Raw genomic sequence first — 13,831 nt, forward strand, 5'->3', positions numbered from 1 at the left:
CCCCCCCCCCCGTTTTATCCAATTAAGGGGCAATTTAACGTGGTCAGTCCACGTACCCTGCACATCTTTGGGTTATGGGGACAAAACACACGCAAACTGTTCAAACTCCACACGGACAGTGATGAGCATTCCATTGCAAGGCTGTGGGAAAGAGCAGAGGACTGTGACTAAGTGGGTAGCACTTACAAAAAACACAGCACGGGTAAGGTGGACTGTCTGTGCTGTAAGATCCCATGATTGGAGAGTGCTCTTTGGTGTTATTATTTTAACAAATCCATAAATGTCATTTTTCTTTTTAAAAGTTAAGAGTACCCAATTCGTTTTTTCCAATTAAGGGGAAAATTCTAGCATGGCCAATCCACCTACCCTGCACATCTTTGGGTTGTGGGGGTGAAACCCACACAAACACGGGGAGAATGTGCAAACTCCACACGGACAGCACGGTAGCATAGTGGTTAGCACAGTTGCTTCACAGTCCAGAGTCCCAGGTTCGGTTCCCGGCTGGGTCACTGTCTGTGCGGAGTCTGCACGTCCTCCCCGTGTCTGTGTGGGTTTCCTCCGGGTGGTCTGGTTTCCTCCCACAGTCCAAAGATATGCGGGTTAGATGGATTGGCCATGCTAAATAGTATCCAAAAAAAGTTAAGTGGGGGTTACTGGGTTACAGGGATAGGGTAAATATGTGGGCTTGAGTAGGGTGTTCTTTGTAAGGGCTGGTGCAGACTCGATGGGCCGAATGGCCTCCTTCTGCACTGTAAATTCTATGATGATAAAGGACAGTGACTCAGAGCCTGGGATCGAACCTGGGACCTCGGCGCTGTGAGACTGCAGTGCTAACTACTGCACCACCGTGCTGCCCAATATAAATGTCACTTTTAATGAAAGATTATGTGCGTTTTATCAGACATCTCTCACTCCTTCAATCAAGTCAAAGAACTCTGTATACATCACCTTCTTTCAGTTTAAATGTGGCTAGAATAGAGAATGAATAAACGATATAAGAAAACTCTATAAAGGAACTTACTATTAAGGAAAATATGCTCATTCTGAATCCATGTTGTCACTCTACAGGATCATCTGCAGCAAGCAATTTTAACACTTCATATCAGCTTTGCAGTGTGTTTACAGGAAACATTTTGAAACATAGACCATTTTTTCAGGCTATGCATATACTAGAATATTTCAAAAAGGTCCAAAAAAGTACTTCCCAAAACACCTCATGGACCATGGGATAATGCTTCGGCCCATTATGAGTCAATTGGCAGAACACCCAGCTCACATCTTGTGAAATTTCCCGTACAAAACCTCTAACTTGTAAGCCTGCAGAACCACTCATATTTAACATCTGTCTCCTTGATAATCTACCTGCTGATCAACATATTGACGAACTTAAAAAAAAATGTAACTCGCTTTCACATCAGCAACTTGACACCTTTCAAATAATGCTTTGGTAAAATTCACTAATTCTCAAGGGGTGCACCAATTTCAAAATAAGTACAGGAAGGATTAAAATGGCTGCACTGTCAGAAGTACCTACATTTCCCTGCACTGCAGAGGGAGGTATGTAATGCCATGACAAAAAACAAGAGCACGTTACTGCTCACCCCAAAGTCTTCAGTGTGAACTTCAGTACCTGGGTAACATGACATAAAATGAAATAGCACGTTACACTCAAGTTAATTTTTAAACTGAAATGTGCACCGTCTTATCTTGGGTGGCTGAATTACCAATTGAGAGTCAACCTTGTGGAGGCAGTTATCCAAAAGACATATCAAATTACCAAATTAACTACGGAATAGGCGACTTACTAATACTGGAATCATGGGTCATGAGGTGAACTTATTTATATTTTGGAATTAATACTGCAACTATCGTAGCTGGGCATGGAAGCAATGCCAACTGCTGCTGAGGTGTTTACTGCAGAACATTCGCACAAATGGCATGACATTCAAATTTTCTGCACTCTATTTTTAATTTTTTGTATCTATATCTATATATATCTGTACACACACACACACATATATATATATATATATATATATAGATAGATATATATGAAAGAATACTACAGTGTTCACAGATTTGAGTTTAAGTCACAATTAACAAAAAAACAACCAAAAAGCACTGGCAACAGAAACACACAAACACATTCACATTATCTGTAGCTTTGACTCCCCTAACATTAAGATTCATGATAGTGGCTAGTATCACAATGATGAATATTGCCTACAGGAGAAAGACACTACCATGTAATATCAATGATATATCTGTTGATATCCTTGGTACCTCAGCTCTGACAGCATCCACATCTTGACTTCCTTTGGTTTTCAACTTGAATGGAGTTGCTTCAGCTGCCCAACGTGAGGAACGGAGCCTCTGAAGAAAGTTCTAGGGTTGATCGTAGTGTTGTGTATTGCTTTACAATTCCGAGAGTTTACCAAAGGGACTGTGAACAGCACTTGTTATAAAAGATTAGAAAAGTCAAGGGAATTACACATGGCAAATTGACACTGAAATGCATGTGCCACTGGGTGCTTTATAGAAATTTCTGCATCTTAAGGTAAAAGTAGAGCACAGTGGACGTGCCTGAACTCAATCCAATTATGACTCTTTGCGTGGAGTGAATTGACCAGTTCAAAGTTTGTTTGATTCACTGGGTCTTTCTTTTTCCTCAAAAAAGAAGCTGCAATATGTGAATTTACTTCCCCTGTACTTTTGCAAGTATGAGGTAGTTTGGGATCCTATTTAAAAATAAGCCTCAGAAGCTTTGCTTTATGTTTTTTTCCGTTTCTGAATGGAAGGCCCCTTTCTACTTGGTTCTTCAGGTGATGCCGACAACTTGCTTGAAGAAGCCTCGTTGGATGACTTGCCAGAGTTTTCAGTCTCTGGTTTTCCCTCCTGAAGATGAGACAGAGCTGGGCATCCTTGGGCCCCTCCCATTTCTCTCGGGAAAGCAGCATATGCAGAGGTGGAAGGTTGAAGCTCTGCTTCATATCTTCCCTGAGGAATAAGGGACTGTGGTGGAACAGTTTTGAGGGGGCAGTTAGCTACCATGTGCATGATGCTCTGACAGTAATGGCACTTCTTTGGCTGAGGAGGTAGATTACATTCCTTAGCATGATGATCAAGGCCACCACAGTTGTAACATCTGTATTGAAATAAAAGGAGAGATATGGTAATGGCTTGCAACTAGATTTAGAGGTACTTACAACAAAATCTAAAATGGATCTTTTACCTGCACTGTTGCAAAACACAATATCCATGATGAATCTACAAGAGATTAAAATGGCAAATCTTACATGGCCAGGTCAAACTTGGAAATAAAGCCACATTACTGTGATGTCTATAAATACCGTAATTATGAAGTTGGTAACATATCATTATGAGACTCATATTGGCACAAGGCTCCTTAGGCAGCACCTTCCAAACCCATGCTCTCTACCATCTAGAAGAATAAGGGCAGCAGAAAACATGGGAACACCACCACCTGGACATTTCCCTCCAGGTCACTCACCATCCTGACTGGGAAATATATTGCTGTTCCTTCACGGTCACTGGGTCAAAATCCCAGAATTCCTCCCTAACAGCACCGTGGGTGTACCTACACCACAGGGGCTGCAGGAGATCAAGAAGCAGCTCACCAACACCTTCCCTTTTGAAACAATATGTTCATTAGAGTTTTTACATAATAACACAAACGAGAATAAAAGAATGAAGAAAATCACAAGCAAATGTAAAAGTTAAAAACAAACAAACACATAATTAACTTACATATGAATACTAAACTAACACCCCCCCCCCCCCCACCCCCAATAGCTGCCGGTGACTAGATCCTTAAAAAAAGGTGGCTGGTTTGGCTCATTTCGTTAGACAGGTGGTTTGTGATGCCGAGCAAGGCCACCAGCATGGGGTCAATACCCGTGCCAGCCGAGGGTATCCACGAAGGCCTTCTCAAACTTGCCCCTCGCCTCAGATGTGGTGGTGGAGTGGGCAGCACGGTAGCATAGTGGTTAGCACAGTTGCTTCACAGCTCCTGGGTCCCAGGTTCGATACCCAGCTTGGGTCACTGTCTGTGTGGAGTCTGCATGTTTTCCCCATGTCTGCGTGGATTTCCTCTGGGTGATCCAGTTTGCTCCCACAGTCCAAAGATGTACAGTTTAGGTGGATTGGCCATGCTAAATTGCCCTTAGGTTAGATGGGGTTACTGGGTTACGGGGATAGGGTGGAGGTGTGGGCTTAATTGGGGTGCTCTTTCCAAGAGCCGATGCAGACTTGATGGGCCGAATGGCCTCCTGCACTGTAAATTCTATGATCTCCATGATCTAAGATCCTCAGATTAAGTCACCACCAGTCAGCTCTCCCCTCAAAGGGGAAAGCACCTTATAGTCTTCTGGGATTATGGCGACTTTACCTTAAGAAAGGAAATAAATGGTTGTCATCTTAAGTAGAACCCACCACTGATCCACTGATGGTGAATTGGATTTTCTCCCAAGTGTAGGAATGATGTTACGTCACTCAACCAAGCAGAGGCACTGAGCGGACTAGGAAACCTCCAACCAAGCAATATTCACTTCCGGGCTAACAGAGAGACAAAAGCGATAACATCTGTCTCTACCCCAGACTGAAGCACTAGCGAAAGCGACACTCCAAACATAGCTACCAGCGGACATGGGTCTAAATCCAAATGAAACTAGAACACATGCGCCTGGCTAGCTGGGATAAGATCACACCTATTCTCAACATTTGAGATAAAAACACCAGACCAACAACTTCTCAAAGGCAATTAATTAAGGGAAGTAAATGCTGGCCTAGCTAATGATGCACACATCCTGCAAAATGAAAACATTAATTTGCTGATCTTTTTAGAAGAGAATATTCATTTCACAGTTGTTACAACACCCTGGGCTAGTTTGCGGTCAATTCCAGCCCTACTCGTTCTGGAGTGACAACATAAGTGAATTAATCAAAAATTCTTATAAAACTACCCAAAGTCGTTGGTCCTTGGCTGCCCAATAAATACAGTCAGCAGGTTTGTAAGTTTAATTACTGTTTATTTATAACAAGAATTATAATGAAATATGCAGTATATACAATTGGTTAACTATGAACTAATATAACTCCCACTTTAATTTGCTACCACCCTCTATATACACACACACACACACACACACACAGAAGGCAGACAAACATAGAGGGGTGGAAAGAGGGAAAAAAGTGAAAGAGAAAAAGAGTTTGTTTCAGTTGATGGTTCTTAGCATGCTTTGTTCCCCCCCACAGTAAGCTTGTAGATTAGTCTTAGTTTTGCAGCCTGTGCTGGTCCTTTCTGCAGTTTTAAAATACCATACTCAACTTTCCTGGAGAGGCTGAATCTTTCTCATCAAACTTTGCTTTCAGTTTGTGGTTTTGTCTCCCAACTTCCATAGTTCCAGGATCACAACACCCACAGGCTTTTTGGAGAGAGAGGGAGCCTGCCCTCACAGTAGACTTCTGGAGTGTGTTAGCAACTGCTTTCTGGAGGTTTAGCTGGACCCTTTTACCTCTCTGCCTCCAAAATCTAAACTGAACCCTCCTTAGGTCTCTGAACCATTTCATTGGGATAAGATCTAATCACCACCTGTTAACGGGCAAAGTACAGCTTTTGGCCCAATTCATTGGCCACCAGCCAAATCAATCAAAACGAGACCCAGTCCATCTCTGTCACTGGTGCCTGCCAGTCTACAACTATAGTTTAAACCAGTACAGGCTTTAGCTTTCTTCTGCTTGAATTAAAGACACAGGCTTTAAAGACACATGCCCATTAATCATCCATGAGTCCAAAATGTAACAGCAAAAAAAAAAGGGAAATAGGAAATAATCATAATCTTTATTAGTGTCACAAGCAGGCTTACATTAACACTGCAATGAAGTTACTGTGAAAAGCCCCGAGTCACCACACTACGAACTATTTAGGTACACTGAGGCAGAATTCAGAATGTCCAATTCACCTAAGAAGCACGTCTTTCGGGACTCTATGGGACCTAACACAGTGGTATGATATATAGTAGTCTGTGGATACACATTAAAATAATTGTGCTAATACTTTTTGACCAATTTATGATTTAATGCACATATCAAATACAACACTTTACCATATTTAAGAAAAAAGATTCAACGTTCAATGCCGGTGGGAATAACCTCAAACAAATTGAAATGTTTTCTCTCCATAGATGCTGTCTGTCCTGCTGATTATTCCCTGCATTTTCTGAGTTTATTTCTGACCTTAAGAGTGCTCATTTAAGATTTTCTTAAGCTTCATATTTCATAAGTTTCTTTCGAGTTAATCTGGCTCAAACAATGGAGTGGTGTGGGGTTCACTATATTTCCGGTGAGGTCAAGGCAGTGAAGTGAAACCTTCTCAAAGGAAATTCTTGATGATCTGTCACTTGCAGAGCTTTCTTACCATTCAAAATGAAAAATCAACCCAGGGCTGAAACCCAACACTTCATGCCAGGGTAACAAGTACAAAATGTACTCGTTCTATCCACCATTTTGATTTGTTTCGCAGCTGATCACATGATCCACAGATTAGCTTCCAACAGCTGTACCTCAATTCAATACCACCAAAGTCACTTTGAGGGGCTGTTCGTCGTGGGTGTTTGAAGGGCTGTTCATCACGAGGGAGGGGGGCTGAAAAAGGGGAGAAATCTGTACAGGCTGGATAGTTGATTGTTGGGAAGTATGTTTCCCGAGGTGTTTATCCGCTGTAACCTGTTTTGATACATGTTTGTAATAAAATACACTTAACAAAAATAAATAATACCAGAGTGACTCGTTGTCAGTGGAGGTCTTGAGGCTGAAATCTTTAAGCTTCACAATATCTCTCCGTGTACCCGAATAGGCGGCGGAGTGTGGTGACTAGGGGATTTTCACAGAAACTTCATTGGAGTGTTAGCGCAAAGCCTACTTGTGACACTAATAAAGATTATTATTGTTACAACTTCAGAAGACAGGGCGGCACGGTGGCGCAGTGCCTCACACCGTCGAGGACCCGGGTTCGATCCCGGCCCTGGATCACTGTCCGTGTGGAGTTTCCTCGATGTGCAAACGTGTTTGCATGTGTCTCACCCCCACAACCCAAAGATGTGCAAGGTAGGTGGATTGACCATGCTTAATTGCCCCTTAATTAGAAAAAAATATCTTCAGAAAACAAACTTGACCGGGGTGAAAATGACCTTACTTTGCAGGTGAAAGGTTTATTATTTTGCAAAATGTATCTGGATTGATGGGTTTTAATCCTCTAACAAGCCATTCACCTTAATCCATTTCCTTTCAACAATTAAGTTATAGTTACTTCTTAAATTAGGCATAATACTCAATACACTGGAACAATGCTAGTCGCTTGATAAATTTGGCAGGTTCACTAACTCATATTTAGGTCTAAGGGACCCATTCTAGCAGGATGCAGAGACAAGCATCAAAATGCACAACTTATGAAACTAACCGCGTGCATTTATTAACAAACAAAACAATAACCTTTATATTTGCACTATAAAATGAGTAAATTATCATTTTCCAAGGTCAAGGATGTGTGAGCATAGGTGTGGTTGGTCTGACTCCACCACTTGGATTCACATTGAGCCTTTCATATCATGAAAGTTTCAAATTTCCCCATCCCTAACAAACAACTTGTATAGCTGAGGATGGTGCAATGTTAGGATGTGAAACAAAGTTTTCAAATGCATTTCTGCAATCAGGTAACAGAAGAAAGACACTACATCATTTGAAGACATTTTCTGCCGCTACTTTTTATTCCCAAATACCACAAAGGTAAACATTTCACCACCAGAGGGCAGTAAAGCCCATGCGGAATACTAACATGGACCCTTTTACTGGAATTATCTGGGTAATGACTGAATTTTAAACAGAAGATCTCTGATCTTGATTACAGCAAAATGTAAGCAACTTTACAGATTAAGCACCGCTTGGATCCTATTAATGGCTTTGATCAAGGCTAATTGAAAATTAAGAGGAACAAATATAATATATAATAATACAATAATCCTTATTGCCACATTGCATTGAAATTACTGTGAAAAGCTGTGATACTTGTAGTTCATCCAGATCAAAGCGTAGTGTTGGCCATGAATTGTTCCTTTATGCCCCCCTCACCTTTACCAGCAAGGTAAAATTGGCAAAAGGGGTAAAAGTGATTTGAGGAAAAGAAATTTCACCCAGACAGTGGTTGGAGTCTGTCAGCAAACCTCCCGAGGGTGGTGGAGGTAGGTTCAAACAAATTATTCAAAAGGGAATTTGATTGCTACCTGAAAAGAAAGAATATGAATGATTAAGGGGATAAGGCAGGGGAGTGGGATTAGGTAAAATGTTCTTTCAGAGGACCAGTACAGACCCGGTGGGCTGAATGGCCTCCTTCTGCACTGTAAAGGTTCTTTGATGAAGTGCTTAGCCTGCCAATATTCTCAAATTGCCCATCTACCACTGTCATAATAAACACATCAGTATATGATGGTGCAGAGACACTCACTGACTGACACACTGCAAGACCAATCAACACACACAACACAGCAGCCAATCACCAGTTAGGGGACGGTCACTATAAAGCCAGAGGGCACTAGTTTTCCCGCTCATTCGGGATGCAGCCTCTGAGACGGACAGAGCCCGTAGTCAGTAGCACAAACATCCACCATGTGCTAACAGTTTAGACTGGTCAGGATAGGCATAGGTCTTCAGTTAATCTAACATAGTGTCGCCCCACAGTGCAAGTATGTTCAACAGTTCCTAGCTTAATAAAATAGCGTTGTACTATTACAAGTGTTGGTAGGCTGTCTATGTTACTGCTAAGGTAAACGCAGTCTCCACAGATCCAGAGTACCCAACACATCAACCACCACTATGGGATAACATCACCAGCATCGTGAAGCTTTGAGGAAGGGCTTTAAACACTGGGATGGGACTTTTACATTGGCTAGCTTGCAAAGCCAGAAGTTGCATCAGCTGTTAATCATGGCAGTGAATTCCACAGCCTAATAACTCTTCTACGTACAGAGCTTCACTCGATTCATAAGAACATAAGAACATAAGAACTAGGAGCAGGAGTAGGCCATCTGGCCCCTCGAGCCTGCTCCGCCATTCAATTAGATCATGGCTGATCTTTTGTGGACACAGCTCCACTTTCCGGCCCGAACACCATAACCCTTAATCCCTTTATTCTTCAAAAACTATCTATCTTTACCTTAAAAACATGTAATGAAGGAGCCTCAACTGCTTCACTGGGCAAGGAATTCCATAGATTCACAACCCTTTGGGTGAAGAAGTTCCTCCTAAACTCAGTCCTAAATCTACTTCCCCTTATTTTGAGGCTATGTCCCCTAGTTCTGCTGTCACCCGCCAGTGGAAACAACCTGCCCGCATCTATCCTATCTATTCTTCATAATTTTAAATGTTTCTATAAGATCCCCCCTCATCCTTCTAAATTCCAACGAGTACAGTCCCAGTCTACTCAACCTCTCCTAATAATCCAACCCCTTCAGCTCTGGGATTAACCTAGTGAATCTCCTCTGCACACCCTCCAGCGCCAGTACGTCCTTTCTCAAGTAAGGAGACTAAAACTGAACACAATACTCCAGGTGTGGCCGCACTAACACCTTATATAATTGCAACATAACCTCCCTAGTCTTAAACTCCATCCCTCTAGCAATGAAGGAAAAAATTCCATTTGCCTTCTTAATCACCTGTTGCACTTGTAAACGAACCTTCTGTGACTCATGCACTAGCACACCCAAGTCTCTCTGAACAGCGGCATGCTTTAATATTTTATCGTTTAAATAATAATCCCGTTTGCTGTTATTCCTACCAAAATGGATAACCTCACATTTGTCAACATTGTATTCCATCTGCCAGACCCTAGCCCATTCACTTAACCTGTCCAAATCCCTCTGCAGACTTCCAGTATCCTCTGCACTTTTCGCTTTACCACTCATCTTAGTGTCATCCGCAAACTTGGACACATTGCCCTTGGTCCCCAACTCCAAATCATCTATGTAAATTGTGAACAATTGTGGGCCCAACACGGATCCCTGAGGGACACCACTAGCTACTGATTGCCAACCAGAGAAACACCCATTTATCCCAACTCTTTGCTTTCTATTAATTAACCAATCCTCTATCCATGCTACTACTTTACCCTTAATGCCATGCATCTTTATCTTATGCAGCAACCTTTTGTGTGGCACCTAGTCAAAGGCTTTCTGGAAATCCAGATATACCACATCCATCGGCTCCCCGTTATCTACTGCACTGGTAATGTCCTCAAAAAATTCCACTAAATTAGTTAGGCATGACCTGCCCTTTACGAACCCATGCTGCGTCTGCCCAATGGGACAATTTCTATCCAGGTGCCTCGCAATTTCTTCCTTGATGATAGGTTCCAGCATCTTCCCTACTACCGAAGTTAAGCTCACTGGCCTATAATTTCCTGCTTTCTGTCTACCTCCTTTTTTAAACAGTGGCGTCACGTTTGCAAATTTCCAATCCACCGGGACCACCCCAGAGTCTAGTGAATTTTGGTAAATTATCACTAGCGCATCTGCAATTTCCCTAGCCATCTCTTTTAGCACTCTGGGATGCATTCCATCAGGGCCAGGAGACTTGTCTACCTTTAGCCCCATTAGCTTGCCCATCACTCCCTCCTTAGTGATAACAATCCTCTCAAGGTCCTCACCTGTCATAGCCTCATTTCTATCAGTCGCTGGCATGTTATTTGTGTCTTCCACTGTGAAGACCGACCAAAAAAACCTTTCAGTTCCTCAGTCATTTCCTCATTTCCCATTATTAAAACTCCCTTCTCATCCTCTAAAGGACCAATATTTACCTTAGCCACTCTTTTTTGTCTTATATATTTGTAAAAACTTTTACTGTCTGTTTTTATATTCTGAGCAAGTTTACTCTCATACTCTATCTTACTCTTCTTTATAGCTTTTTTAGTAGCTTTCTGTTGCCCCCTAAAGATTTCCCAGTCCTCTAATCTCCCAGCAATCTTTGCCACTTTATATGCTTTTTCCTTCAATTTGATACTCTCCCTTATTTCCTTAGATATCCACGGTCGATTTTCCCTCTTTCTTCCGTCCTTCCTTTTTGTTGGTATAAACCTTTGCTGAGCTCTGTGAAAAATCGCTTGGAAGGTTCTCCACTGTTCCTCAACTGTTCCACCATAAAGTCTTAGCTCCCAGTCTACCTTAGCTAGTTCTTCTCTCATCCCCTTGTAATCTCCTTTGTTTAAACACAAAACACTAGTATTTGATTTTACTTTCTCACCCTCCATCTGTATTTTAAATTCCACCATATTGTGATCGCTCCTTCCGAGAGGATCCCTAACTATGAGATCATGAATCAATCCTGTCTCATTACACAGGACAAGATCTAGGACCGCTTGTTCCCTCGTAGGTTCCATTACATACTGTTCTAGGAAACTATCGCGGATACATTCTATAAACTGCTCCTCAAGGTTGCCTTGACCGACCTGGTTAAACCAATTCAGGAGTTGTGCTGCGAGCATTTGAGGTTGTGACTCACGTATTCAGCCCAGACTTGGCTTCCTGGGTGTGTACAAGACTGGCAGTGAAACAACACACATAAAAACCTCAACAATTTTGTATGTGGGTAATTCACTCATGGGATCTGGGCGTCGCTGGCTATGCCAGCATTTATTGCCCGTGACAAGGTATTGGTGAGCTGTCGCCTTTACCACTACAGTCCATGTGGTGTGGGTGCACAGTGCTGTTGTGGAGGCTATTCCAGGATTTTCACCCTCCAGTCAGCTATTGCCCTCTAGAATCAGAATGGTTACATCACAGGAGGAAGCCAACTGGCCCATTGTGTTTAGGCCGGCTCTCTGAATAAGCAACTAACCTCATCCAAGTCCCCATAGCTCGGTGACTTATTTCTCTTCAGATAACTGTCCAATTCTCTTTTGACAGCCACAACTGAATCTGGCTCCACCACTCTCAGGCAGCGCATACCCGATCCTAACCACTCACTTCAGAAAAAAAGGTTTCCCTCATTCTGCCATACTTTTGTCAATCACCTTAAATGACTGTCCTCTGGCCCATGAGCCTTCTGCTAACGGGACCGATTTCTGTATATCACCTCTATCTAGACCCCTTATGACCTTATAATTTCACACTCTTCAGTTCCCTCCTGAAGAACCATTCTCGTGCATCATTTCTGAACTCCCTCGAATGCCTTCACATCCTTCCTAAAGTGTGGCATTCCGAACTGGACACAATATTACAGTTGAAGCTGAGCGAGTATTTTATACAAGTGTTCCATAACTTCCTTACTTTTGTACCCTATGTCCCGATGCATGAAGCTCAGGATTGTGCATGCTTTTTATTTGCGTGCTCAACCTGTCCTGTGGTAATTTGTGCACATATACTGCCAGGTCCCTCTGCTCCTACACACTCCAGAATTGTTTTATATTGCCCAATCCCTCTTCCTACCAAAATGAACCATTTCACACCTATCTGAATAAAATTTAATCTGCCCATTCTAGCAACCTGTTTATTTCCTGTTTTATCCTTCTCACAGTTCACATTAATTCCAACACTTGTATCCTCTGCAAATTTTAAAATTGTGCCGTGTCCTCTGCAAATTTTAAAATTGTACCCTGTAGTACCCAAGAGTAGGACATGGACATATATAAGGAAAAACAAGAATCCTAACATCCACCCCCATATGTTTTCCAGATTGATACTTACCTTCAGTCTGAAAAAACACTCTGTGCCCAGTCACTTGGCCAATTTCATATCCATGCTGCGATCAGTGGTTAGCACTGTTGCTTCATAGGGCCAGGGCCCCAGGTTCGATTCCCGGTTTGGGTCACTGCCTGTGCGGAGTCTGCACGTTCTCCCAGTGTCTGCTTGGGTTTCCTCCGAGTGCTCTGGTTTCTTCCCACAAGTCCCGAAAGATGTGCTGTTAGGTAATTTGGACATTCTGAATCTCCCTCAGTATACCCGAACAGGCGCCGGAATGTGGCGACTAGGGGCTTTTCACAGTAACTTCATTGCAGTGTTAATGTAAGCCTATTTGTGACAATAATAAAATATATGGAATCTATAAGCTTTGGGGCAATAGGACAACTGAAGGAACTGGAGAATGGAAACATGCTCTTTATGACTTCTTATAGGCCACGACTTTTTATTTGCCAATCGTCCTCCTGGTTCGATCCCCGTAAAAGCATCCTACTTTTACTGTTATTTTGTTGGGATCTGCTGTGGAAAGCCTTATCAATGAATAACATGAAGGGCCATTTTTATGAAGTTAGTTCTCAATAATACATTTATAAACTCTTAGGTCGATGATGCTGCTGTTGTTTCCCTAAATAAGGTCGAAGGTGTGGGTATACAGTTTTATAATGAAACGTGGGCAATAGTTGAGACCAGTAAATTGATCATGGACTCCACGTCATTGTCAAAAACACCACAAAATAACATTGTACATACAAAGCCATTGTAACACCACAATTCTTACCAAACTTACATGTTGATTAGAGGATTGAAAGTGCGCAAACTATGAGAAGAATCTGAACTAGTTATGGTCCCCTTCAGAAATCAGAAGATACTAGAAATGGAAAACATTACACACAACTGGAGAGACGGAGACTGGCATTTTGTATGTGATTAAGAATCAGTTTAGGGACTGCAATATAAATATTGACATTTGGCAACCATCAATAGATTTCCATTAGCCCCACCCTGAGCCTTATTAAAATGAGATGCTGTTTTAAAAAAAATTTAGAGTGCCCAATTTTTTTTCCAATTAAGGGGCAATTTAGCGTGGC

The 13,831-nt window shown here is 42.1% G+C and overlaps 1 protein-coding gene across 8 annotated transcripts in view; it reads right to left on the minus strand.

Moving 5' to 3' along the window:
• Positions 1 to 750: 750 nt before the first annotated feature.
• Positions 751 to 13,831, minus strand: part of LOC119967135 (protein lin-28 homolog B-like) — a 349,253-nt gene continuing 336,172 nt past the window's right edge. For all 8 annotated transcript variants that reach the window (XM_038799262.1, XM_038799264.1, XM_038799261.1 and 5 more), the window contains one exon: positions 751 to 3,145. In XM_038799262.1, coding sequence (XP_038655190.1) covers positions 2,770 to 3,145 — 376 coding nt within the window. In that variant the 3' untranslated portion in view covers positions 751 to 2,769. The remainder of the gene's footprint in view (positions 3,146 to 13,831) is intronic.

The sequence above is a fragment of the Scyliorhinus canicula genome, chromosome 6 (assembly GCF_902713615.1).
Source record: "Scyliorhinus canicula chromosome 6, sScyCan1.1, whole genome shotgun sequence".
NCBI lineage: Eukaryota > Metazoa > Chordata > Chondrichthyes > Carcharhiniformes > Scyliorhinidae > Scyliorhinus > Scyliorhinus canicula.